General features: G+C 43.1%; 1 protein-coding gene across 4 annotated transcripts in view; it reads right to left on the bottom strand.

The window, feature by feature from the left end:
- PCYT1B (phosphate cytidylyltransferase 1, choline, beta) overlaps nt 1–26,770 on the bottom strand; it is a 128,989-nt gene that overhangs the window by 70,224 nt on the left and 31,995 nt on the right. For all 4 annotated transcript variants that reach the window (XR_005532678.1, XM_039257239.1, XM_039257240.1 and 1 more), the window contains exon 2: nt 6,662–6,761. Coding sequence is in view for 3 of the 4 variants with exons in the window: in XM_039257239.1 (XP_039113170.1) it covers nt 6,662–6,761 (100 nt within the window). In the remaining variant the exon portion in view is untranslated. The remainder of the gene's footprint in view (nt 1–6,661; nt 6,762–26,770) is intronic.

Here is a 26,770-nt window from a genome sequence, read left to right as displayed (position 1 = left end):
CAGGCTGATTGCCAGGTTTCAAATAATTTCAATTTAATAAACTACACCTAACATCAAAATGATGCTGAATATGTGCTTGAGAATCAGAGATACAAATTATGATGATGGTATAGTGCTATGGGGAAATCTGATTATTTTAACTGCTTGGATCTTATGCTCCAAATTTTTGTAACTTATTCAGCACTTATACACAAATGAAATTGATAAGGGGGCTATGCCTGCCTCACATCTCACATCATATGTGACAATTAACTCCAAATGGATCATAGACCATATGAGCTAAAGCTGTGAAGTTTCTAGAAGAAAACAGGAGAGAAGCTTAATGACTATGGGTTTGGCAACATTTCTTGAATAGGGCCCAAAAGGACACACCATTAAGCCAAAAAAAAAAAAAAAATTAATGAACAACTGGACCTTACTTCAAACTCACATCTTCACATTTTTACAAAAATGCAAAGGGAAGTCATAGAATGGAAGAAAATATTTGCAAAATGTTTATCTAAGACTTTTATCTAGAATACAAAAGAACTGTCAAAACTCAAGACGAATACCTCATTTTAAAAAGGGCAAGAAAACTGAGCAGATACTTCATCAAAATTATGTATACATCGATGGCAAATAAGCTCATGAAAAGATCTTCAATATCATTGGTTATCAGGGAAATGTAAATTAAAGCTGGAGTGATATACTACTTCATGTCCCTAGAATGGCTAAGAATTTAAAAATATATTGACCATACCAGGACGCCTGGGTGGTTCAGTAGATTAAGCATCTGACGTTGGCTCAGGTCATGCTCTTACAGTTCAGGGGTTCCAGCCCCGCATCAGGTTCTGTGCTGACAACTCAGAGCCTGGAGCCTGCTTTGGATTCTGTTTCCCTCTCTTTCTGCCTCTCCCTCTCTTGTGCTCTATGTTTCTCTCAAAAATAAACAAACATTAAAAATTTTTTTAAAATATATTGACCATACCAATTATTGGTGGGAGTACACAGCAACTGGAACTCTCAAACCAATGCTGGTGGGAATGTAAAATGATACAATCACTTTGGAAAGCACTTTGGCAGTTGGTTAAAAAGTTAAACATACACCTACATACAATCAGATAGGGGTCAATCACCAACCGCATTACATGTGAATTCACATATTTGTGGGTCGTGTTATGGCATTTCTTGGTACTGCTTCACACTGAGGCAGCAACAAAAGGGTGACTATCCATTTGTGATTATGGCTACTAACCTACATTTAAACAATTCTTTAAAAGTCCGTATGATTTACAAAGCATGTATCTTCCACTTAATCTTTTCATCAACTCTGTGACATATGTGGTAGAGTGGTCTTTATTTCATAGAGGGACAACGGAAGCTCAGCCAACTTAAGTAGCTTACTCAGTATCATACAACCAAACTTGGGTGAAAACCGGGTACAAACCAAACTTCACTGGGGCACCTGCGTGGCGTCAGTCACTTAAGCATCTGACTTTGGCTCAGGTCATGATCTCACGGTTTGGGAGTTTCAGCCCTGCACAGGGCTCTCTGCTGTCAGCACAGGGCCCACTTCAGATCCTCTGTCCCCCTCTCTCTCTGCCCCTCCCCTTGTCTCTCTCTCTCTCAAAAATAAATATTTTTTTAAAAAAATCAAACAATTAAAAAAAATTTTTAAAAATAAAAATAAAAAATAAAAAAATCAAACAAAACTTCATTGCCCTTTCTTCTAACTCATGGTGCCTTCTAGAACACTACATTCCAATATAATTTCTTTTTAGCAAGAGAAACTGGTACTAAACATTATGGTAACTCGCACTGTTTTTGTGTACAACCGATGTGTAAGAAGGGTGGCAGAAAAATTAACCTTTAAAGATCTAATAGTTACATATTTTATCAAGCTTTTGATAACTTTATATAAACTTTAGAATTTCCTTCTACTTATAGCCCAGCATTTATGGACAGTGATTCATGTTTACTTTTTCAATACATAAAATTTTTTGAAAAGTATAAAGAAAATTAAGTAAATTATAGCACAGGTGCACACAAATAAGGCAAAATTCATTAAGGTAGCTCTTGAAAAATGAACTTGGCAAACTACACACCATGGAAATGGAACACTACAAATCCCTTTCGAAAGGGAAAACTGGCAATTAGAACTGAATTTCCTTTGAAGAAAAAAGGCAGCTCTACTGAAAAGGGACCTATGAAATAATCATGTGGCCTTTATTTGAAGACAGAGTGACTCTCGGTCTCCGGATACGGAAGAAACCGCGCAGGTTCACAGCTATACAAGTGCACTAGCTGAGCTAAGATCAAAGGTGCCAATTCCCGTTGCCCTAGTGTGTTCCTGCTCTTGTGGCTTCACCACCCTGTGACCTCACAGACGACCTCCACAAGGTGCCAAGCAGCCCTTCTTTGGGCATACGTAAGATCGTGAAACATATTGTTGGCAATTGTATTAAGTCATCAAATAGGGCTAGTGAAGGAGATAAAGACTTCAGCTAGAACTATCATCTTCAAGTACATTATAAACGCCAAATGTGTGCCTGTTTTGTCTTTGTGATGGAGCGCTCAAGACAGCACCACAAAAAGGTAGTTGCCTACTAGTCTTGAAAATTACGAAACACTCCAAAAAAGCAGTGATGTTTTTCTTGTTTTCTTAAAAAGTAGTCAAACAGCAAGATTTTTAAAAATCCTCTGAGGGGCGCCTGGGTGGCTTAGTCGGTTAAGCGTCCGACTTTCGCTTAGGTCATGATCTCGCGGTTCGTGGGTTCGAGCCCCGTGTCGGGCTCTGTGCTGACTGCCAGCTCAGAGCCTGGAGGCTGTTTCAGAGTCTGTGTCTCCCTCTCTCTCTGACCCTCCCCTGCTCATGCTGTCTCTCTCTCTCTCTCTCTCTCTCCTAGAAATAAATTTAAAAAAATTAAAAAAAAAAATCCTCTGAGCTTTTCTACGAACAGTACAATGCTCTGACAATTATATTTGGATAATCTCCCTGTCACGCTCTCCAGCCATTACCAACGGTTACTCTTGATCAGTAGTTCTGGCAGTGAGGTCCCAGAACAAGCAGCATTAGCAACAGCGGGGAACTTGTTAGAGATGCCAGTTCTCGAGTCCCGCCCCAGACCTCCTCAATCAGAGACCTTGCAGGTGAGGTCTGCTGTAACAACGCAGGACATTGTAAGCAGACGGGAGGACCACTCTTTAACACAACAGTGGTTCTTAGAGGGTGCTCTAAGACTAATAGGTGCCTGTGAGTGATCTGAGAACTAACATCTCATTGCATTTTAATATGGATGTCAGACATTCTAAATAGAGGAATTTTTAACACAGTTAGAAATTAGTTAGCCCCCCTCCCCCCCAGTGCCCATCAACATCACAGATTCTCTCGGATAATTTCCCAGGGTCATTACCCGGGATAACGGAGAATTTCTCTTCGAAGACAAAGAGTTCCCCTTTGCTCCGTCTCACCCGTCCTGTGGTGATCTGTGTTCTGCAGAGCCCACAACACAGATATTTCACAATGTACCACCGTCTCACTCTAACTTGGTTCTCAGGGTTTAAACTGCTTGGCGGTTAGACGAGGTACAGGTGCCCAGTCTCACCCAATCAGCTTGATGCTGGCTCGGAGCGTCACACCCAGCTCTCTTTTGTATCCAGAGGGCAAGTTCCTTCTCCTGTCCCAAAGTCCCATTCATTCACTCAGTCACTCACAAAATATTTACTGAGCACACAGTATTTGATAAGAATGTCTCTAGGTGCCGGAGAAACAGCAATGAGCAAGGCAGACAGCCCTGCCACTACAGAAGCTCAGAGTCTGTCTGTCTGTCTGCCTGGTTCACACACTTTCCACCCTCCGACTGAGAGCCTGTGTTTTCCCTGAGCTCCACGGTCGGCTGTGGCCTGTGCCCCACAGGGCTGCCCGTTGTGGTAACACACGGCAGAGACTTCAGGTAACAAGGACTTGGGGGCGAATCCTAGCTCCAGTCTGTCAGCTGGGGCACTTGACAACTTTTCCATTCACCAAGTTCTCAAGAAAGGACACAGTACTACCCATCTGCCAGTTTGTGCAAAGACCCAATGAGATCGAGTACAGAGCACAGCACCTACCAGATAGAGAGCAAGTTCTGCTTCCCTTTCCCTAGAAAAGTAGGTCTGCTTCTTCTGTGGCCTGAAGCTCAGTCTTCATCTTTCATAACCACCTGGACTGCCATTGCAGCTCTTAGATTTATTGCTCGGGTCAGCATTTCTCAGCGTATGGTCTGTAGACCACCAAGTTCATAACCACCTGGCTGTTAGTTAAAAAACGCAGGCGTCTGGGCTCTAGCCCGGATTCAGGGGTAATGGAGAACAAGCAGGAAATTCGCTTCTGTAACAAATTTACCAGGTGATTCTTTGCACATGTAAGTCTGGGAACACCTGGTTTAGCTGCTTTGAGCTACCTCCCCAAGTCTCTTCTTGCCTTTCTCAAAGCTTATTACCTTTTCCTGTTCTCTTCCTCACCTCACTGTCTCGAAGCTATTCTTCAGAAGGAAGGAGGGTGGAGTGGTTGAGAGATCAAGCTTGAACACCAACGGGTTTGATGTCAAATTCTGCTTGACCACCTAACAATGGTTCTCAAGCGGGTCCCCCTACAGCAGCAGCACCTGGGAACTTGTTTAGAGAGGCAAGTGCTTAAGCCCCACCCCATTGAGACTCAATCAGAAACTCTGGGGGCAAGGCCCAGCCATCTGGTTTAGACAGCCCTCAGGTGATTCCGATGCACCCCTAGCATGAGGACCACTGCCGCTCGTTAGCTGAATAACTGTGTGAGATTCATGGCTTCTCTAACCCCATAGAGGAGTGAGGGTCAAAGGACAATGATGCATCTAAAGAACTTAGTAATAGTAAGCACTTAATAACTATGCATTATTACTATTGGTAAGCAAACTGTCCTTTGTCCCATGGATTCTATTAACTTTGGGATGTCTGGTTTTTGCCATGGTGGGTGGAAACCATCAAGTTGTGCCATCTTGAATGTCTCTGTGCTGACCTGCTCAACTAGTCTTATTTTTCACTCCATCCCAATCAACTGGAATAACACTCATTTATTCCCACACAGCTCGCTCTCTCTGTGCCTTCACTACTCCTTTTCCACTTGCCTGGAATACTCTTCCATTTGCTGCCCAATCTTCTAGTCCCAATCTTCTCCCAAAACAATCAGCTCAGGTGGGCTACAAGGTCTTGCCTGACTGCTCCAAGCCAAACGAACCTGTCCTTCTTAAAACTTTCAGTTATCTGTGTGGCAAGGTTGAACCGCTAAGCACACACATGCCTATTATTTGGGGGGTTTATTTCATATCAAGTTGTCTCTTTAATTACAGCTGTACCTGGGAGATATTGCAGGTTCAGGTTCAGATCACGGCAATAGAGCCAATATCACAATAAAGCTAGTCAAGTGCATTTTGTGGTTTCCCAGTGCATATAAAAGTTATGTTTAGGGGCACCTGGCTGGCTCAGATGGTAGAGTACGGGACTCTTGATCTCAGGGTTGTAAGTTCAAGCCACACATTGGGTGTAGAGATTACTTTAAAAAAAAGTTATGCTCAGGGCACCTGGGTGGCTCAGTAAGTTAAGCATCCGACTTCAGCTCAGGTCATGATCTCACGGTTTGTGGGTTCAAGCCCCACATCAGGCTCTGTGCTGACAGCTAGCTCAGAGCCTGGAGCCTGTTTCAGATTCTGTGTCTCCCTCTCTCTCTGACCCTCCCCTGCTCATGCTGTCTCTCTCTCTCTCTCTCTGTCTCTCCAAAATAAACATTAAAAAAAAAAGTTATGCTCACACTACACTGTAGCCTATTAAGTATGTAATAGCATTATGTCTAAAAAACAATATATATGCCTAAATGAAAAACAACACTTCATTACTAAAAATGCTAACCATCATCTGAGCCTTCAGTGAGTCATAATCACTGATCACAGATCACCACAACAAACAAAATAATGAAAAAGTTTGAAATGTTGCAAGAGTTACCAAAATGTGGCAAAGATACAAAGTGAGCCCATACTGTTGGGAAAAAGGCACCCGTTGACTTGTTTAACACAGGGTTACCACCACCAATCTTCCATTTGTAAAACTCACAGTATCTGCAAAGCACACTGCAATAAAGCGCAATGAGATGAGGCATGCCTGAGCCCTTGGGAAACAGAGATGGTACTTGAGAGTTCTTTTTCAATCTCTTCCCTCTCCATCTCTGGTATAAAGGAGTGAATGAATTGACAAACTTCTAGCGCAGAGCCCCAGCTCTTTAATTTAAGGCACACTTGGAGAAACTTTTTACAACACAGACTTTTAAACATGGTGATAATTATAACAGCTTAGGTTTGTAGAAAGCTTCATGGTTTAAAAATTGCTCTGGTGTTTTTAACCACATCTAGTCATCTCCAAAACCGTGTGCAGCAGGCAGGGATCACTGACCCTGTTCGCACATGAAGAAACAGGTGCAGGCCGTTCTCACAACTCGCACAAGGTGGTCGGACTGTGTGGTTTATCAGAGTAAACGTTCATCCTTCTGCACTGTGCTCTAAATCGCTGAATTCAACTCTCTGATTGAAAGCGAGTGCTACTCAAATACTTATGGGCCTCTCTGCTACTTTAACTGTCAGGACAGGGGCCACTCAGAGAACAAGAAGTCCAGCCTCACCTGGTGTTCCTAAGCGGGCCTGAGCAATGGTCAGTTTTTCATGGGGTGCTTGGCACTGGCAGCTGGTTTCATCTGCAAATGGGGCAGGTGCAGTCAAGGTCTAGAAGGGAAAAAGAAAAAGGGAATATAGTCTGACAAACTTTCCTTTGGCGCTCGCTTCCCCTGAAGTCACATTTCTGTTGGCTACACAGGTACAATTAAACAGCAGAACATATCCACTGAGTCTGTGAGAGAAATATTGTGCTGTTAGAAATAAAAACAGGGACATCCTCACTGAAACTCTTGACAGGTTTTCTCTTCTGGGCCCCACGACAGCCTGTCATGGCTAGATTCTTCTTTCCTTCTATAATATAGGATAAAACCATCTCTAGTTCACAGAAAAGGCAACCGAGGCCCAGCAGGATTACAAAATCTGCTAAGTCATGCCCTTGGAGAGTCACAATGCTTGGCTTTGAACACTTCACAACCCAGCAGGGCAGACTGCAGAGATTTCGACTTACCCACACCCTGGGGTACCCGGCTGGAAGAAAGGCCGTACTCAGAAGTGTGGCAGACATCGCCTGTATTTCACACACACCGGCCTGGCCAATCACCAACTCTGGCGTCACTTCAGTGCAAAGGCCAGAGCCGTTATCTGTGCCCTGGGAGGGCCTAAAAGCACAGCATTTCTGGCAGGCTGCAGATAAGTGCACTGTGGTAGCTCCAACAGACACCAGCGCTGGAGGCTCCGCCCAGGCAGTTGGGCTGGGGCCCTGGGGAGCCGGGAGCGCTGTGAGAGATGGAGTCACTTGGAAGCCTGCCAGGGAAGTGCCTCTGCATCTTTTAGTCAGCCTCTTAAAATGAAAACCTCACTCTCTCCAGAGGAAGACAAAGGGAGCGGTATTTTTGTAAACAGGGCAAATGCAATCGAGAGTTGTCCAATTGGAGTCTCTGAGCTATGTCATTATCGTGGGCATCACGGTATCGTCTTTGGTATTTTTAAAGCTGAAGGTCACTGTACACATTACTCATATTGCATGAATTGTTTCTTAGGTACATACACAGGTGTTCCCTAACTTGGGTAGACCATATGACCCTCGTGTTGAAAGAGGGACCATGACCTACTTCTGCCATTCATTTATTCACTCATTCATTCATCAATCACTCATTCACTCATTCAAATATAAGTCAGGTACTGTATTAGAACTGGAGGTACAAGTAAGGGGAAGACCAGTTCCCGTCCTGAGAGAGCCCTGTCCTCCTCTGCACTGCCAAGAAGCAATCCTTGCCCCACCCCCCCTCCCCGTCCCCATTATAGCTAGCACCTTCCGCCCTGGAAGCTGGAGTTCTGCCGCGGACATGTCTGGATACCTTCCAGTTGTCGGAGACTTTCTTAACCTGCACCTTCCCGCACGCAGCTCTGAAAGCAAACCAAGACTGGTGGCATGTCTTCAGGAACCCTGGGTCCACTGTCGGTTCTTTTCCAGATACAGTAAGGTCCATGGCAGCCCAGAGCAGCATTTATAATGCAGCAAGGGGTGCAGTGATAGGAGCAGAGGCCACAAACTGTGGCTCGAATCCCCTTGCCAGCACTCACGGGCTATGTATTCTAATTTCGCTCTTCTGGTTGAAAGGAACTGACACTCATTCAAATAAGCTCAAGAGATGAAGGAATGGGGCACCTAGGTGTCTGAGTCGGCTAAGCGTCGTACTTCAGTTCCACTTATGATCTCGCAGTTGGTGAGTTCGAGCCCCGCATTGGGCTCTGTGCTGACAGCTCAGAGCCTGGAGGGTGCTCTGGATTCTCTGTCTCCTTCTCTCTTTGCCCCTCCCCTGCTTGTGCACCCACTCTCTCAAAAATAAACATTTTTTAAAAAGGAATTTAAATGGGGAAACATGGAAAGAAGCAGCAAGTGGGTTGGAGCTGAGGCCGAAAGACTCAATAAGGAGTTAATGAATGAGTATTGGAAAGGGAAGCCCATTGTCACACGTGAGCTGCCAGTGAAGGGGAAGTACAGGCGAGCAGAGACTTTACTGTAGTGGAAGGATACAAGGTAAATAGAAGTGGGAGGGAAAGAATCACATGCAGAGAGCCGGCCAGGTGGGAGCAGAACACTCTGGAGCTAGACACTGCACCTTTCCTACTTTTCTTCCAGTAGTTTCTGTGCCGGGATAGCCTTAAAATAATCCTTCATCTCTTTAAATTTTTTTTAATGTTTGTTTATTTTTGAGAGAAAGAGAGAGAGAGACGAGATGCACAGGGGAGGGGCAGAGAGAGAGGGAGACACAGAATCTGAAGCAGGCTCCAGGCTCTGAGCTGTCCCCTGACATGGGACTCGAACCCACGAACCGTAAGATCATGAAGTCATGACCTGAGCCAAAGTCAGACCCTCTACCGACTTAGCCACCTAGACACCCCTCCCCATTCAAATTTCTAAAGGAGAATCAGATTGGCTGAGCTCATCTTTTCAGAGCAGGCCACAACCAGGTTAGGCTGGCACTGAATCAGACACCCACCTGGGGCCTGCAGACTGTGGCTGGTCAAGGGACTTAGGAACATAGAGGGAGGTCATGAGGTGGCCTGTCATGCACCTTTAGCAGGTGTGTCTTTAGGACAAGGAATGCACTTGACTTTGGGTACTTTTAAAAGGGCATTCCTGGGGCGCCTGGGTGGCTTAATCGGTTAAGCGTCTGACTTTCGCTTAGGTCATGATCTCACGGTTTGTGGGTTCGAGCCCCGCGTCGGGCTCTGTGCTGACTGCCAGCTCAGAGCCTGGAGCCTGTTTCAGTCTGTGACTCCCTCTCTCTCTGACCTTCCCTTGCTCACGCTGTCTCTCTCTCTCCTAGAAATAAAAAAAAAAATAATTAAAAAAAAAATAAAAGGGCATTCCTGAACTTGGTGAAGCGCAGTTTCATCTGTAAAATGGGTACCTATCTCTCAGGGTTGTTGTCAGCCATAGAAATAATGTATATAAAGTATATGGTACCCAATAAATTGTGGCAATTATTATTACTATTAGTATTCATTATTATGTATCATAATATAGAATACTACATGTTATAATAATAGATAATGGACTTCCCCCTAGAAACAAAGCAAACTGACTCATGAATGAACTTTTAGGATACCGCCTAAATGGATGTAGGATTAGCTTTTATTAATGAGTCATTAACCTTTAGTATATGTGGACAGTGAATCGTTTTCACATGGCCTAAAATAAATTACGATTTGGAGATCCTTCATGGGCTAGTTGCGAAGCTTATTAAAAAAATAAGTTGTTGCCATTTTCCAAGAAAGGTGTGTTCTAGAGGGTGTGAAATCTGGTAATTAAAGCAGAGACAGAGAAAGCTGTAAAGCAATGATATAGTTACTCAAAGTTGAAGAAAAAGGTTTCCGTGCACTCTGTATGGTTTTCTTAATTATTGTGGCCTAGAAGTAAGAAAAAGAGAAGCAAAGAGATGGAAGGCAGACGGAGTTCCTCAGCGAGCTTGTGTGCACCTGTGTGCACACGTGTACATGTGTGCTTGTGAGCATGTGATCACATTTAACATCAGGTGACATGGAGAAGGGGTATTTCTTGGTATGTACAGGGCACTGTGCTGGGAACGGGGAGAATGCCAACATTATTGAGCCACAGCCTTATTGTGAGCACTGCCAGAACACTGCCTTCCGAAGTGAGGCAGATTACCCCCTCGGGTGAGAGGCAAGCTCTACCTTCAGGAAGACATTATTAAGGCCCAGCCACCAATAACCAGCCTTGTGACTTCAGCCAATATTTTTTTCAGTCCAAACACCCCAGAATTCCTTCTTCTCTGAGCCAGTATAAATCATTTGATTTCTAAGGAATTTTAAGCTACTCGGGTTCGAGTATATATACATATACATATACACATACATATACATATATACATATACATATAGCTATATATACATATATATGTATATATACACAAGCTATATACATACACACACACACACACACGCACACACACACACACCCTGCAGAGGACCCAGGCCCCCGACTATTCCTTACCGTTTGCCAGACCTTGGGTGTTTCCAGGGATCCTCTGGTTTAAGTCCTAAATAAGACCTAAAGCTGAGGCTCAATAATTACATAGTGCCAAGTAACCATCTACATACTAAGCATTTTAAATGTAGTAGCTCATTTAATTTTAAAACTCTCAGATGCTCTCTCCACTCCAGTAAACAGAACTTGTCTTCAACACTGACACCAAATGGCAGCAGGAACAGCAGTGTTAAGTCCCTTAGACTCCATTACCTTTCTGGCTTCCTTTGAACTGAGGAAACTCTCAGGATTCTTAGACCATTTGGATAGAGGGGCCTCAAAAAGGACACAATGGACTTCTTGGGAATTAAAGAAGAGGGAGGCAAATGATTAATTGAAAAATAAAAGGATGAGACCCTATTTTTCACCCAGACTTGGTGTGGTAGGTCAGATGACTGACCAAGATTTGGTTACTGGTGAGCCGCAGGCTGAGACCCCACACCAGCCAGACCACGTTGCTGAGTGTTTACTGACACTTGCTGTGTATTTCATAGGATGCTGGATGTCCGGAGGGTGCATAAATAGGAGAGAAGGAAGGAAGCACAGACCAGAACTGGCTCTGGGGCAGCAATCCTCAAAGATGAACCGTGGCCCTCTTAGAATGGGAGGAGGTTTAAGTTTGATAAGGCGTATTCAATTTTCAGTAATTTAATATCTGGGGAAAAACCCCTGCCCTTCTCAACATACAAATCATGGAAATGAAGCCTCTGAACTGGTAGAGATCATCAGAGGATAGACCAAGACCCCCTAGGTAGCCATATTCCAAATTTAGGGCTGGAAGTCACATGAAATTTTTATGTGACTTTAGCAGAAAAGATGGAGGATGTGAAAGGGTTAAAGAACCCTGGCCACAAGCCCTGGACCTCCGATGTGCAAGGACCTTGCCAGACCACAGACTTGGAGCAAGACTGCAATTAAACTTCTTTCTCCCTAATTTAGGATTTCAGAACACCCAGACATTGCATGTGAATAGGTTGCCTATTTGTCATATAGGTTCTGATTATGGAAACTATACTGTATCATATCAAAGCCATATTCCCGTAATGTTTTTTTTTTTTTAATTGGTGTTTATTTATTTATTCTGAGAGAGAAAAAAAGTGCAGGAGGGGCAGAGAGAGAGGAGGAGAGAATCCCAAGCAGGCTCCGCACTGTCAGTGCAGAGCCAGATGCGGGGCTCAAATTCAAGAACCATGAGATCGTCACCCTAGCAGAAACCAAGAGTTGGCCCCTTAACCAAATGAGCCACCCAGGCGCCCCTCCCATAATGCTTTTAAAGAGAAAGACTTTAGATGTTGGACATTTCATTTGCAAAATGTGTTCAATTACACATTGTCAAATATTTACTTAAAAGCTGTTAGACATTACTTGGGGTGCCTGACTGGCTCAGTCAGCAAAGAATGCAACTCCTGATCTCAGGGTCATGAGTTCAAGCCCCACAATGGATGTAGAGATCTCTTAAATAATGTTTTTAATTAGACATTGCATAAAATACACAATGCAAACATCAGTTGAGCATAAAAAAAGGAAAGGACAGAACCTGTCTGTATCCATCAATGACTGACAACTGGACCAGTCAGACAGCAAGCTGACACCCAATGAGAAGGTAACCTGGTACTGATGATGGTGCCGGCCAGCTGCAGAATTGCTTGTTTACGCTAAGTTATTCTTAACGGCAATAGGACAATCCAATCAGACAGGCCTGAGTTCAAATCCTAGCTCCATTATTCAACATCCATTTGATTTCTTAAACATTTTTAAAAAATTCCTGGGGGTGCCTGGGTGGCTCAGTAGGTTAAGTGTCCGTCTTTGGCTCAGCTCATGAGTTCGAGCCCCGTGTTGGGACTCTGTGCTGTGCTGACAGCTCAGAGACTGGAGCCTGCTTCCAATTCTGTGTCTCCCTCTCTTTCTACCCCTCTCCCACGCATGCTCTGTCTCCTTCTCGCACAAATATATAAACATTAAAAAAAATTGCTGGTCCTTAACCTCTCTAACCTTCAGTGTCTTCACCTATTTTATTATCCAGTAAAATAACCTACCTCACGAAGCTACTTTAAGGAGTAAATGAAATGATGTATGTCTAACTGATATTTTCCTTTTGTTTCTCCAGAATCCACTCTCTTCCTGCTCTCCTCTCCTCTTCTCTGTATGGCTTCCTGTATGGACTGCACCAATGGGCTACCTTGCCTTTCTGCTTCAACTTGAGCTGGGTCCATGAGAAGTGTGCAAAACCCCAGAGGGCAAGGGGCCAGAGTGAGCTCAGGGTATCTTTCCACCTGGCCTCCTGGCTGCTAGGAGGCAGTATGTTGTTTCTGTCCCTTTACCGCGATCCACAGCTTCTGCTGAGAGGCCCCTCTTCACTGAGTGCCTTGCCAAGTTCCGGTAACCACACTCTCCCCTTACTCCTTCCCGCCTAGGAGTGACAAGCTCTAACGTTTCCGGGCCTAGGGTGCATACTGTCCCTTGAGGTTTCCTGCAACCCTGCCCACACCCTTGTAAACAGCCTCTTTTATTAAACTCTCTTCCTATTTCCCATTTAGAATGAGCCGTCTGTGTCTCGATAGGGCCTTGACTGATACAGTATATATAACAGTATGGCTGTCAGGCTCAGTGTTAACTAGCAAATGTTGATGAGGCATGTCAGAAGCACAGAGATCAATTGAAAAGTGAATTACCCATAGTTAATAAAGTCATAACCATCTCAAGAATGTCCTCCAGTAGCAAAGAATTGTATAGCAATGTTACAATACGTTCATCAGGATATGCAAAAGAGACAAGAACAGGACTTCAGAAAAGAATCTACTTCTCCCATGCAGGCCTTTTGCCTCAGGATTCACCAGCTTTTGAACTGCAAATTCAGAGTTAGAAAAACACATCACAAAACCTCAGTCCTCAGCCTCATTCTGTTAGTTTTGTGTTTACCAGTTGTTGAACATAGTTTTTAAGACCTGATTTTATTTGGGATCAAATTATGTTAGTCTTTTGAAGACAGGGAAGAAAGGGCAGATTTTATACTTGACCGTAAGCCCAGCATATGTAAATCACTGGATTCTTGGACTGTGTCCGTGATTATGCAGAGGCTCAGCCCAAGCAGCTGCCGCAGACCTTGACAGATGCCCATGGAGTGGAGGAAAAGGAGGCTGGCACATGGCTCAGCACCAAGAAAGATCTATTTTTCATTTAGCTAAGTATGGTATGCACATATTATGAAGTAATAGGCACCATTAAAAACAGTAACACAAATATGTATGTACAGACCAGGAACAATTTTGACATTTTGCTAAATGCAAAAAGCAAGTGACAGAGCAATATGTATAATATATACACGTGCAATATAGTAGGATATCGTATATGATTAAAGAGAGAAATAGGTAAATGTAGAAATAGTTTAGAACTATGCTGTCCCATATGATAGCCATTAGCTACATGTGCCTATTTACATTCAAATTACATTTTGTGAAATTAATGAGCTATAATTAAAAACTCATTGTGTCGGTCACATTAGTCACATTTTAAGCGCTCAATAACCAACTGTGGCTAGTGGCTGCTACTGTATTAGCACAAATACAGAACCCTCCTATTATCACAGAAAGTTCTATCGGACAGCACTGGCCTAGAAGGATATACAACAAATTATTAACTGCGGGAAGAAGACCACATTGGCAGCAGAGATGAAGGGATGCTTGCATTGTTTATTCCATCTGTGTCTGTTATTTTATTTTTACGTGAGAACACACTCATACAATGTATCTTATTTTCTTTTTAAAGTTTATCTATTTTGAGAGAGAGAGAGGGAGAGAGAGAGCACAAGCAGGCGAGGGGCAGAGAAAGAGAGGGAGAAAGAGAATCCCAAGCAGGTTCTACACTGTCAGTTCAGAGCCCGATGCAGGGCTGGGACTCACAAACCGGGAGATCATGACCTGAGCCAAAACCAAGAGTCAGACAGTTAACCTACTGAGCCACTCAGGCGCCTCACAATTTATCTAATTTTAAAATAAATTTAAGGAAATATCTCCTATCTTGGGAATTCACAGATGCAGGAAATTTAATCCAGGATCAGGTGTTCCAAATGTTGAGGGGAAAACAAGTCTAACAGGAAAAGAGGAGTACTTTTAAAAATAACAACTATTATTTATAAACTCCCTGCTAAATGATATTATTCTGAGGTATATGGAACATTTAAAACTCATTTGAGCTTTTTTTTTTTAATGTTTTATTTATTTCTAGGAGAGAGAGAGAGAGAGAGAGACAGCGTGAGCAGGGGAGGGTCAGAGAGAGAGGGAGTCACAGACTGAAACAGGCTCCAGGCTCTGAGCTTGCAGTCAGCACAGAGCCTGACGCGGGGCTCGAACCCACGAACCGCGAGATCATGACCTAAGCGAAAGTCGGCCGCTTAACCGACTAAGCCACCCAGGCGCCCCTCATTTGAGCTTTTAAAAACAATTTAAATTGTCTTCAAACTATCTACTCTCTGTTCACTTTTCCAACATCCAGCAAACATTACTTCAGAGCTTGCTGTTAGCCAGGCACTGGTTTTAGGTTCTGAGGATATGTCAGGGAAGAAAGAAGACCCAAAAAGATCCTGCCTTTATGATCCTTAAAGATAATAAACAACAAAAAAGAATGTGAAATGCATAGTATGTTAAAAGGTGATAGTGCTTAGAAAAAAATTAAGGCAAGGACAGGGGCATAAAGAATGCAGAGGGTTTACCTGTAAATAGGAGAGCCAAGGGATTGATCTATGTGTCAATATATAAAGGATCAATTGAGCCATGTGGAGAAAGAACTCTCCAGGTAGAAGAAACATCAAGTGCAAAGGCCCTGAGGCAGGAGCATGCCCAGCTTCTTCCAGGAATAACAAGAGGGCCAGTATGCCTGGAGAAGATGAACAAAAAAGAAAAGTAGTAGGAGATACAGCCAAAGAGGTGAGGTACAAGGAAGGAGATGGGAGGAACCCAATGGTATGGAGTTTTTAGGGTGCTCTGAAGACTGGCTTTCCACTGAGAAGATGGAAACCATCAGAGAGTTTTGAACAGGGAGTAAGATGATCTAATTTAGTCCTAATGGGACCACCTGGCTGCTACGTTGAGGTTAAACTGCGAAAGGTCAAAGGCAGGAGCAAGACAGCCAGTAAGGGTGCTGGTATAATCATCCGGCAAGAGTGGGGAGATGGAGGCTGGGGCCAGGGTGAGAGCAGAGGAGGTAGCGAGAAGTAGTCAGATTCTGGATAGATTCTGAATAAACAAAATTTGAAATTTACTGAATGTAGAGTGTAAAAAAAATGAGAGAAGTCAAGATAATGCCAAAGTTACTGGCCTGAAGAAGTAGAAAGATGGCATTGCCATTCCCTAACATGAGGAAGACACTGGAAGAGTAAGTTTGAGGGTGGGAGGGACAGGATGGGGAAATCAAGAATTCTGTTCTCACACGTTTGGTTTGACATACCTATTAGATCTCCCAGTGGAGATATCAGGTAGGCAGTTGGATTTACAAGTCTAAAGCTGGGGACAGAGAACTAAGCTAGCGATACAGGATAAGAAACCACAATTTATTTAAAGCCACTAGACTAGATTCATTCATTCAGCTAAGTGCATGAGTTCAGGCTGAGGCAAGGTCCTGGCTGACCAATGAGAAGACACTGTATGTTTATGGCCAATCTCCCCTGAATACTGGAAGCTCTAAGAAAGCAGGGACTTGGTCTGTTGTATCCTACTCACTGCTATATCCCTAATTCCTAGGGCAGTACCTGGCAGACAGAAGGTTCTCAAAAAGCATTTGTTGAATGGAGGAATTTAAAGTCATTAGAGAGAAAATAATTATTGATAAAGAACTGGAGAGGGAATTATTGATACTGATTTTATCGATAAAGGCTAAACTGAATAAGAAATATAATTACCAGAGTTTCTTAACTTTTTCTTATCATGATATATACTACAGAAAACTTGAAGAAATAAAGAAAGGAAAGCAAAACTCACCAATAATTCTACTTCCCAAATATAACCACTGTTGATACTCTATATTTCTCCCATGGCTTTCTGATATGCATACGTATTAACAACTTTGGAATCCTAACGACATGAGCAGTTTTTTCCACTCTGTATGTCAGGATTAGTTTATTATGCCATTTAGACTTCAACCTCACTATTTTAAGGGTGTTATCCAGTGGTCCTATATCCCACTTTTCCTGGCCCGGAGCCTAAAATTTCCAAGCATTACTCTTTTAGGCAAGACAATGAAAAGTAGGGGCATTCTATCTCAGAGAGACAATGTTCAATTAAAAAGATACGAGGGAAGCAGGAGCACCAGGAAATACGATGCCAGCCAATCAAGCTTAGTTATGCAGGGAGGTGCCCTGGTTGGCCTGGAGGCCGATGCTGGTTGGTGCAGGTGCGGAGAGGAGACATTAGGAAGCATCCCAAAATGAGAATGAATAGGCAGGCAGTAAATTAAGCAGTAAGATAAATCCGAAGAATGGCCCCTTCAATAACGTCATTTCCTTTTCCAAGGGTTCTGGGTAACTGGTCATCTGCCACGCTAAACGGCCTCCCCTACGCCTGGCCTACCCAGCACCAATGACAGCGGTCTCCAGCGGGGCATTGACGAGACCCCAGCTGCTCTAAATGCACCAGCCGCGGCCACTTTGTGACACCCCCCACCCTCTCAAGAGTCCATTCTCCTGCAGAACGACCCCACTATTGTTTTTAATAGACTTTATTTTTGAGACACGTTTTAGGTACACAGCAAAATGAGCACAAGGTACACATTTTATTTCCTATTTAACTCTCACTAATTTTGATAGCTACACAACATGCCACTGAACAGAAAACCCATAATGTGTTTAGGTGTCTCTCTTTTGTTGAATATGAAGTTATTTATGTTTTACTAATAGGAATAACATTCTAAACATAGCTCTGAGCCTTTGATTATTTCCTTAGGATAGATCTAGAAGCTGAATTACTTAGACTGGGGGTATGAACATAAATATTTGCAGAACATTTTAACACGTAGTGGTGAATTAGCTACTACAAAAGCTGTATCATTTATAGTCAGGGTACAATGTATGAAAGCACCTGGGGGAGCGCCTGGGTGGCTCAGTCAGTTAAGCATCTGACTTTGGCTCAGATCATGAGCTCACGGTTCATGGGTTTGAGCCCCACATCGGGCTCTGTGCTGACAGCCAGTTCAGAGTCTGGAGCCTGTTTTGGATTCTGTGTCTCCCTCTCTCTCTCTGACCTTCCCCTGCTCATACAGTCTCTCTCTCTCTCTCTCTCTCATAAATAAAAAACATTAAAAAATAAAATTAAATTTTAAAAAAAGCACCTAGGTTCCTTCCATCTCACCAGCTTTGAGTATTATCTTTGTCAATTAGATAGACCAAAAAAGGCATCAAGCTGTTTCAATTTGCATTATTTTGATTACAAAAAAGATGGAACATCTTTCAAATGTTTATTAGCCATTTGTAGTTTCTTCTGAGAATGATCTGTCTTTGTGCTCATTTTTCTATTGTTGAGAAGTAGTATTTTGAAATTAGTTGAAAGCAAAAGAATATCACAGTTTAAAAAATTATCTTAAATGCCTTTAAGAAATAGATTTTCCAACTTTATCTAGAGTTCCTTTGTAAGAAGCTCATTTTTTAAACCAATGTGTGAACACCTGTGACTAGGTCAGGCTAGCAGTTCTGGCCCTTCCAGCGACCAGAGATCAGAAATGTTATTATGCTCTAGGGATCCAGGCTTCCCTAAAACACTCACCATAACCCCACACCACCCAAGCCGCCACCCTCCGAAATGTACTATAAATAACACATTTCATTTATCCTAAAATGCTATTTCCCCCCACATGTTCACGTCTCCGAAATGAGGAGAGGGGTCTTAGAAGAAATGTCTTAAAATCAGTGGCGGCAATTTTCTGACATTGTAACATCTCTACAATGGGACTGTATCTCATAAGTAATGGCTTCATGATGGATTCATGAAATGCATACAGGTTGCTGGCAATAGAAAAGAATCATTTTTACCTACAGATTTAAAAAGTCCCTACCCTAAGTCGATTTTTCTGAAGCAACAAATTAAGGAGTTTCTAATGAACATCAGTAACAATTATATATAGTATTCATATCCCATCTCCTTCGCCAAAGGACTTGAGGTGACTTTAAAAAAGATAAGATTTGAAAGCTGAATAGTTGCAAGATCTGGGTTGAGGGAGGAAATACAGTTTCAACAAAGGTCAGAAAGGAAATGAGCATACAGGAACACCTATCCACTTCTCCACAGTTCAGGCCGATCACAAAAACGATTTCAAGCTCTCAGCAGTCAGAGCAAGACAAAGCAGAGAGAGACAAAGTTAATATTGTCCGTAAGTAAAACAACAAAATAGATCCTGAGGGGAAGCGTGGCATTTCCTGAGGTCGAGTTTTATAGACTTTCCTCCAGCAGGGCTTCTGTAAGGGGCATGCTGGGTGATGCTCGGGAGGGGGACCAGCACACTCAACAACAGCGACCTGATAAGGACAATCCTGTCTTTAATGTTTGTTCAAAATATTGTTATGAGGCAGGGCAGTATCTCAGAACCAAAAAACAGTTCAAAAGAGCATTCCTATAAGAGGCCACACACAGAATCTGAAAATGCAGTCCTTCCCCTCACTGCTGGATCCAAGGGCAAGACAGAATCAAGAGACCAGGGGTTTTAAATGTGGGATGGGCGAGACAACCCATGAGAGAACAACACTCGCTCTTAGATCTAGTTTTCATGGTAAAAAACAAGAAGCATTCTAATTCCAACATGCAGTTCGATACTGGTGCCCTATCTCTGTCAACATCAAGTCTACGAAGTGTCCTCAAGGAAGAATGCAAAGTTGTGGTCTGGATCCCCCGACATTTTCACTTGCTTTCAGCTTACTGTAATTTAATGCGTTTTGCCTGGGCCTGGATAAGGGCATTTATAGATTAGGTTACCTAGTTTCAACTAAACCAATGCTCACAGGATCACCAAGTGGCTTAAAACACTTCCCAGAATGAAATAGGAAAGCAAAAAAATAATACAAGCACAGGCAAACAAGAACCCTTTGTAGGTGTCTTGCATCAGCCACATTATCAGGTGTGAACAATGAGGACCTAATCAGATCAACAGGAAGGCAGCTGAATGGACAATTATCACAAAGAAGACTAGTTGAAATATCTGCTACCATTGGCATTAAACTTCACCTGGAACATATACTGTACCTTGAGTTATTAGGTTATGATCGTATGAAGCTACTGTAATTACCATGATACTTAAAAGCAAAGCATCCAGCACATGAAGAAAAACCTCTAGGATTTTTTCAGCGATGTTTTGAGACGTGATACTCAATCCAGGCTTGTACAACATACTGTTGCATGTAATGATAAATGTTAGAAGCCTTTTTCAAATTTCCATAATTCAATAAAGAAAAAACAAAAGTCTCATACCATTGCAGAAGCACCTGCTATTCATGCCGCAGTAAAACTGGCTGCTCTCGTATGTGGGGGAAAAAATTGATGTCAAACTAAAATGCATTCCTTTGTCAGCAAATATATTTAGAAGACATATAGAAAACATTGCTGAAGACTGGAAGAAACAAGCATTAGAAAAAATTATGCAGTGTGGGAGGTTTGCTATACAGTTGGATGGAAGTACAGATATTTCTAAAATGTTGCAGCCTGAGGTATTTGCTAGATTCTAGTTCAATAATAACTCCCCCCCCCTTTTTTTTCTGAGCCAGTGAAGGCAAGATCTTCCAGAGAAGATTTTCCAAAGAACGGTGTTCCAAAGAAGATTGGTTGTGCAAAGTGGATGACTTCTTTAATAAAAACAGTATTTTACGGAAACAAACACGTAACTATCAATAAAGCAACATCATTGCTCTTAGACCCCCAAACTCCCATCTATTTGAGAAATGCCCCTCTGTCTTCTTTTCAATACCATTCCTCTCTTGGACCTCTAAAAATTGTTTCTCAAGATTCTATCTTGCAAGAGTGTGGGGTATGTAGATTAGTCTAACCAGATCTCATATAGATATAGGCAGATACAGGGAGGATTTCTTTAGCTTAATTACAGCTCTTCTATTTTTCTTCCCCTAAAAAACCTGAGAGGATGCTTTGGGGTCAGTCATTTCCTAGAATTTGCCCTATACAAGGATTATCCAGAGGCACTCTTACTAGCTAACCAATTCTGTCCACTTTCTTCTGAGTCTAGAAATGGACTGTGTGGCCAGGCCATTGTTATAAAACACATATAGATTGGGCACCATGGCTTTTAATTCACAAGTAACCTGACTCAGGCTAGACTGGTCCTAGAAGCAAGGGAAGTTTCTTTCAGCAGCTTACCTATGCCCTCTTGGGGGCCAGGTCCTGACCCCGGGAGCACAGTGAAGCTCTGTGAGCGACCAAGAGCTGTAGCTGTAGGTAGGATCTGATACCATGACTTAAAACTGGACCTGTGAGATAACCAGAATTATTTGGAAACAGGCAATCTGTTATAGACTGTACCCTCTCTCCATTTCCGTGGTCAGAGCATCTTTCAACTTTGTGTTCAAGAACAATGCACATACAGCAACGTGCAGAGATCCTACGTGTGGAACTCTGAACGTTCACAAAATGAACATATGCAGCACCCAGATCAAGTAACCCACCACTGCCATCCTCCGTCCTGGGCTCCTTCTGCTACCTTGACTTCTAACCTCCTAGATTGGTTTGCCTATGTTTTTAGATATTTAATAGAAATGGAATCGTGAATACGTATTCTTTTGTGTCTGGCTTCTTTGATTTGACATTATGTTTGCAAGATTTATCCATATTTTTACAGGTAACTGTGGACTCTTCATGCTCCACTGCTGTGTAGCATTTCATTGTGTGAAAATACAACAATTTCTCTATCCATTCTACTGCTGGGGATCTGGGTAGTTTCCATTTGGAGTTATTATGAATAATGCTGCTAAGAACATCCTATTACTTGCCTTTTGTGACCATATGTACAGGTTTCCTAGGAGTAGGTGTGCCAGGTCAAAAATCTTTACTTCGAATTTCTAAATTTACTACCAAGAGCCTAGACATGGAAAATCATTTCCATTCCTGGTCCCAAAAGTGGACAATGTGACACGGAGAGCTAAATACAGCATTTCTCAAAGTGCATGCACAAACACCTTGCTTCCTACTCCCCAGGAAGCCTGAGCAGGTGACTCTCCACTCACTGATGTTGGGGGATCGTGTGTAGTGGCAACAGGGTGCTTTACAAGTCAGACCAACCTCACTTTAAATCCCAGCTTTATCAGTGTATTTGATCTTTGGGGAATTACTTAATTCTTGGTTTCCTGATTTCTAACGCAGGGAATAGGAATTCTTATCTTATAGGCCTGCAACCTGGTTAAACGAGGCCACATACATAAAGCACCAGCAAAGAGCCTAACACAGTGTGCACCAGTCCCACATTTGCCCACGGAGGACAATGAATGAGACCACTAGTCTTAGGCCCCATACAGAACAATTCCCTTGTAACTGAACACTCTGGAGGCGCAATAGAATTTAGTGTCGTGTGACTGTGCCTACAGTCAATATCAGGCACTAGACGTGAAACACAGAAGCCTCCATGTACCAGGAATAGGCTTCCGGCATCATCTGGTTGGCAACAGGCTGTACACATCGTTCAGGTGCTTCCATTAATCTATTATTGCTGCTATCCTTCTTAAATGCCAGCTTAAATAGCCGTCAGCTCCCTTTTACACTGATGTCAGGTTCAACGTGCATGAATTACAAAGTGGAAAACAAAAACACCAAGTCACAGACTTTGGCGGAAGGGAGGAGATTATATGTAAATGCATCCAGCTCCATGGGCTGGCCCCGTGTGGCCCTGCACATTATTACACAGACGCACACTAACAGGGCTTGCTGCTTTACTTTCTAATCACTGTGTTTTCGAGTGTGCCTTCCAGATTGTTGAGTGTTGAACTGTCTCTTTATCCCCAAGCAGGGTCGGCTTCCCCAGCCTCCCATACAACCTGTCTCATGCTGGGATAAAGAGGAAGGTAGGAATGTTAAAACAATAATGCTATGGTCTGAGGCCAGCAACGGGTAATCAGATCCTAGCAAGGTAGAGGCTGTTACCTGGGAGATTATTGGAAGAAAATAGGTCTAGCTTGCAACGACTTAGGTTTGTTCCTACCTTCCTTGTTTTCTCCTTTTCATCCCACCCCCAGTGATCAGATGGAATAAATCTTTTTCTACATTTTTTTCCACCATGGGGCACCAAAAAGCTTTGTGTGGGTATGAGCAAAAGACTCAAGAGTTTCAAGACGATGGCCTGACCCACTGTTGGACTTTAACTGGAAGCAGTGAGCCGAAGTGGCTTGCATCAGCTAGAGAAGGCCCCGACAGCTCAATGCCATACTGCCTTGCTTCAAAGAAAACCCAGTATTTCGAACTTCAGTGTCATGAGATAGATAAATGAGGAGGTTATTATTCACACAAAGAGATTCAATCTAGGTTTCTTTGGATAATGACTAGAACATTCAACCTATGATTCAGAATACATTCAACCTTTCTGAAGAAGCATCTGAAGAATAAAGTGGAAGACAACAGGTTTGTTTCTTTTACTAATGGAGAGTTCCAGAGTATTTGGCCAACCTTTGTTATTCGTATTTAGTCAATGTGTCTTGCCGTAAGATTATTCAACCTGTTTCTACCCCAAATGGATAAAACCCAAATGAGGGGAGGAATGGGGCAGCCCTGTTTTTTGAGAGGAGCAAGAGATCGAACAACACATGGGTAGAGCATGCTCCGTGGTGAGGGAAGCTGGAATCGCAACCTTGGAGCTGGAGAAGATCACCTATCCAATCCGGCATGAGTGACAGAACGGAGGCCCAGAGAGGAGAAGTGATTAGCTTAAGACCACACAGTAATTCAACAGTAAAACTGAATTTGGAAGGAGACTGTGGGCTCCAATGAGCAGAGACTAGGGTGCAGCATTCTTGTCTAGCCAGGCCCTGCCCTTTTGCTGTGGGCCAGCCCACTTTCTTGGGGAGCTCCAAATCTATACCTTTCTTGATCTTGGGGATTGATGTGGAGCCCCAGAGGCCATAAGGGGACAGATACATTTCCTCTCATTGGAACCACATCTCCTCAGGAACCACTCAGCCTTTCCACCCTTCCCTACCCCCACCCCTAGCCTGGAGGCCTCTGGAGCCTGGGGTTGGACCCAATGTCTCAGGCTATCTCATACTGATACTTTTGCACCTGCCAGAACCAAGCCACTAACTTCACCTCCACATTAGACAGAAATCCGAAGCTATCAGATGAAGAGAGGCTTTCAATATTCAATGCCTTCCCCTTAAAACTTCTTACCCAAAACATCCTTGCCAGCTCGCCAGTGAAAGAAATGTCTCTTTTCCCAGTTAAAACCAATCCTTCCACTTGTTCACTAAAGCCCAATGTCTCCACAGCCCAAGGTTCATTCCTTCCTCAATTTCCCCCATCACTTTCAATTTCTCCCACTGGGTCTTTGCCATTTATATTTAAGTACAAGTTACTACCATCTTCAAAGAATGAGCCAACTAAAAGCCTTGGCACACTGGATGGATGTCGGGAAGAATGAGATGAAAAAGGAAGAGAAAAAAAAGCTAGCTTCTCTCAACCCTAAATCCTGATTCATCCACCTTTGGATCCCACACATTCTATCTTCTTACCTTCTCAGGCGAGCTTCTACTTCCCCACCTTCTAAAGGCTCCTCAGCTCACTGCCTACTGGCCTCTGCTCCCATCACATCACTGGAACATCACCAGTGGCCTCTTCTTTCTAAATCTAAAGGAACCTTTGCCTCATTATCTCATTTGATCTCTCTGCTGCATTTGGTTCTATTGGACATTCCCACCACAGAACGTACCCTGCCACTGTCCCCCCAGCCCGATCTCCCAGATATTTGAAAAGTACCTCTCTGTCTTCTTTTCATGATCCGTTCTCTACTGGCTCTTTGAATGGTGTCTCTCAGGGGGTGCCTGAGTGGCTCAGTTAGTTAAGTGTCTGACTCGATTTCAGCTCAGGTCGTGAGCTCACAGGTCATGGGTTCAAGCTCCACATCGGGCTCCATTCTGAAAATGCAAGGCCTGCTTGGGATTCTCTCTCTCCTTTCTCTGTCCTCCCTCTCAAAATAAGTAAATAAACTAAAAAAAAAAAATGGTGTCCCTCAGGGCTCCATTCTGGAAAGATTCTGGGATAGAGTAGATTAATTTAACCAGATTTCACATAGATACAAGCAGCCATCAGAAGCCTTCTAATAGCTTTAATTACAGCTCTTCTATTTCCTCCCCTCTAAGAACCTGATAGTATGGCCCAGGGTCAGTTATCTTCTCGAATTACCTATAGTAGGATTATCCTGAGGTGCTCCTGCTAGCTAACCATTTCCATTTCAATTACCATGTTCTTGGTCCAGAAACTGACTCCATTTCATTCCGATCAATTTCACTTCCATCTCCTCCACACTGACCTCTCCCACATCTACATCTCCAGCTCAGAACTCTCTCCTGAGTTCCAAAACCAAAATTTAACTAGACCTCTCCAAATGGAAGTCTCCATGGTATCCCCAACACGACTCTCACAAACTACTGTCTCCTGACACTCCCACCTCAGTGATACTACCCACTCGAGGAAGCCAGAACACGGAGTCTTCCTTGATACTGGCCAACCCTCAGACTCAGTTATCAAGTCCTGGGGTGCTTACATCTTTAGTGTCTCCCATATTCATCCAGTTCTCTCCTTCTCCACTGCCTCATCCATAACTCCAAACTTAATAATTCTCTCATCTAGATCACTGCCATAGCCTCCTAACCAAAACAGGATAGGGTAGCAAAGAAAATATTAGAAGTGCTAAGTATGAAGTTGTTTCTTAGCTTTGAGTAAATGTGTGTGTGTGCACGCGTGCAATGCAACATGATATGTATTTATCATTGTGGCTTCTAGGAGCTCATCCTCTACAGGCCTTTGCAGGTGTCTGAGCTCCCTCTACAGCCACATATGGCTACCAAGCACTTGAAACTAGCTAGTCTGAATGGTGATGTGTTCCAATATAATATACATGATCTCAGATTTACTATAAAGAATATAAAATACTCCACTCATTATTTTGATACTGATTAATGTTGAAATGATAATATTTGGGATATATCAGGCTAAACAGAACGTATTAGGATTAATTTCACCTTTTTCAACTTTTTAAACCATGGCTACTAGAACATTTTAAACTGTATTTCTACTGGACAACACTGGTCTAGAGGCTGGAGTCTACCACTTATACTGGGGACTCAAGATCCCCTCAAAAGTAGACTGGTCCTCTCCGTGTCCAAAAATGTTTTGGAATCAGCAAGTTGCATGTTTTCTTCAAATGCAGGGATGTGTCTTAACTTGGGGACCTGGTCAATGGAGTCTTCCTTGCTGGGAAGCACTTGTACTCGATGGATAAAATACAGCTTATAAGCTGTGTAAAGTCCAATATATTAAAGTCAAACGTACCAAAAAAGAAATAGCTCTCTCACAAGGTATTTCAGCATCCTGCATGCTTTCACATACCAAACTATGGTCTTCTGTTAAATGGACACGATATTCAAGGGTAGGGGCTAGGAGTTACCTCTTCTGCTCCTCCCCACAGCACATGGTGTATTACTGCCCAGGGAACTTGCTATCGGGCTGGCTTAACTGGATCCTGTTGATAGGGGACTGAGTTCTTTCTCAGTTACTTTCTTTTTTTTTTTTTTCCCCACATTCACATAACTTTTATTACAGTATATATATATATTTTGTTGTTGTTGTTGTTTGGCCAAATTTATTTTTTTTACAAATAGTTTATTGTCAAATTAGTTTCCACATAACACCCAGTGCTCATCCCCGCAAGTGCCCTCCTCCATGCCCATCCCCCCTCCCCCCCACATCCATCAGTCCTCAGTTTTTGTCAGCATTCAAGAGTCTCTCATGGTTTGCCTCTCTCCCTTTCCCCCACCATTTCCGCCCTTCTTCTCCCCCTTGTTCCTCCGTCAAGTTCCTCCTAATCCTCCTATACGTGCAAACAT

This window comes from Hyaena hyaena, unplaced genomic scaffold (genome assembly GCF_003009895.1).
Source record: "Hyaena hyaena isolate Hyena2069 unplaced genomic scaffold, ASM300989v1 scaffold_611, whole genome shotgun sequence".
Classification (NCBI taxonomy): domain Eukaryota; kingdom Metazoa; phylum Chordata; class Mammalia; order Carnivora; family Hyaenidae; genus Hyaena; species Hyaena hyaena.
This window is presented reverse-complemented; position numbering and strand designations above follow the sequence as displayed.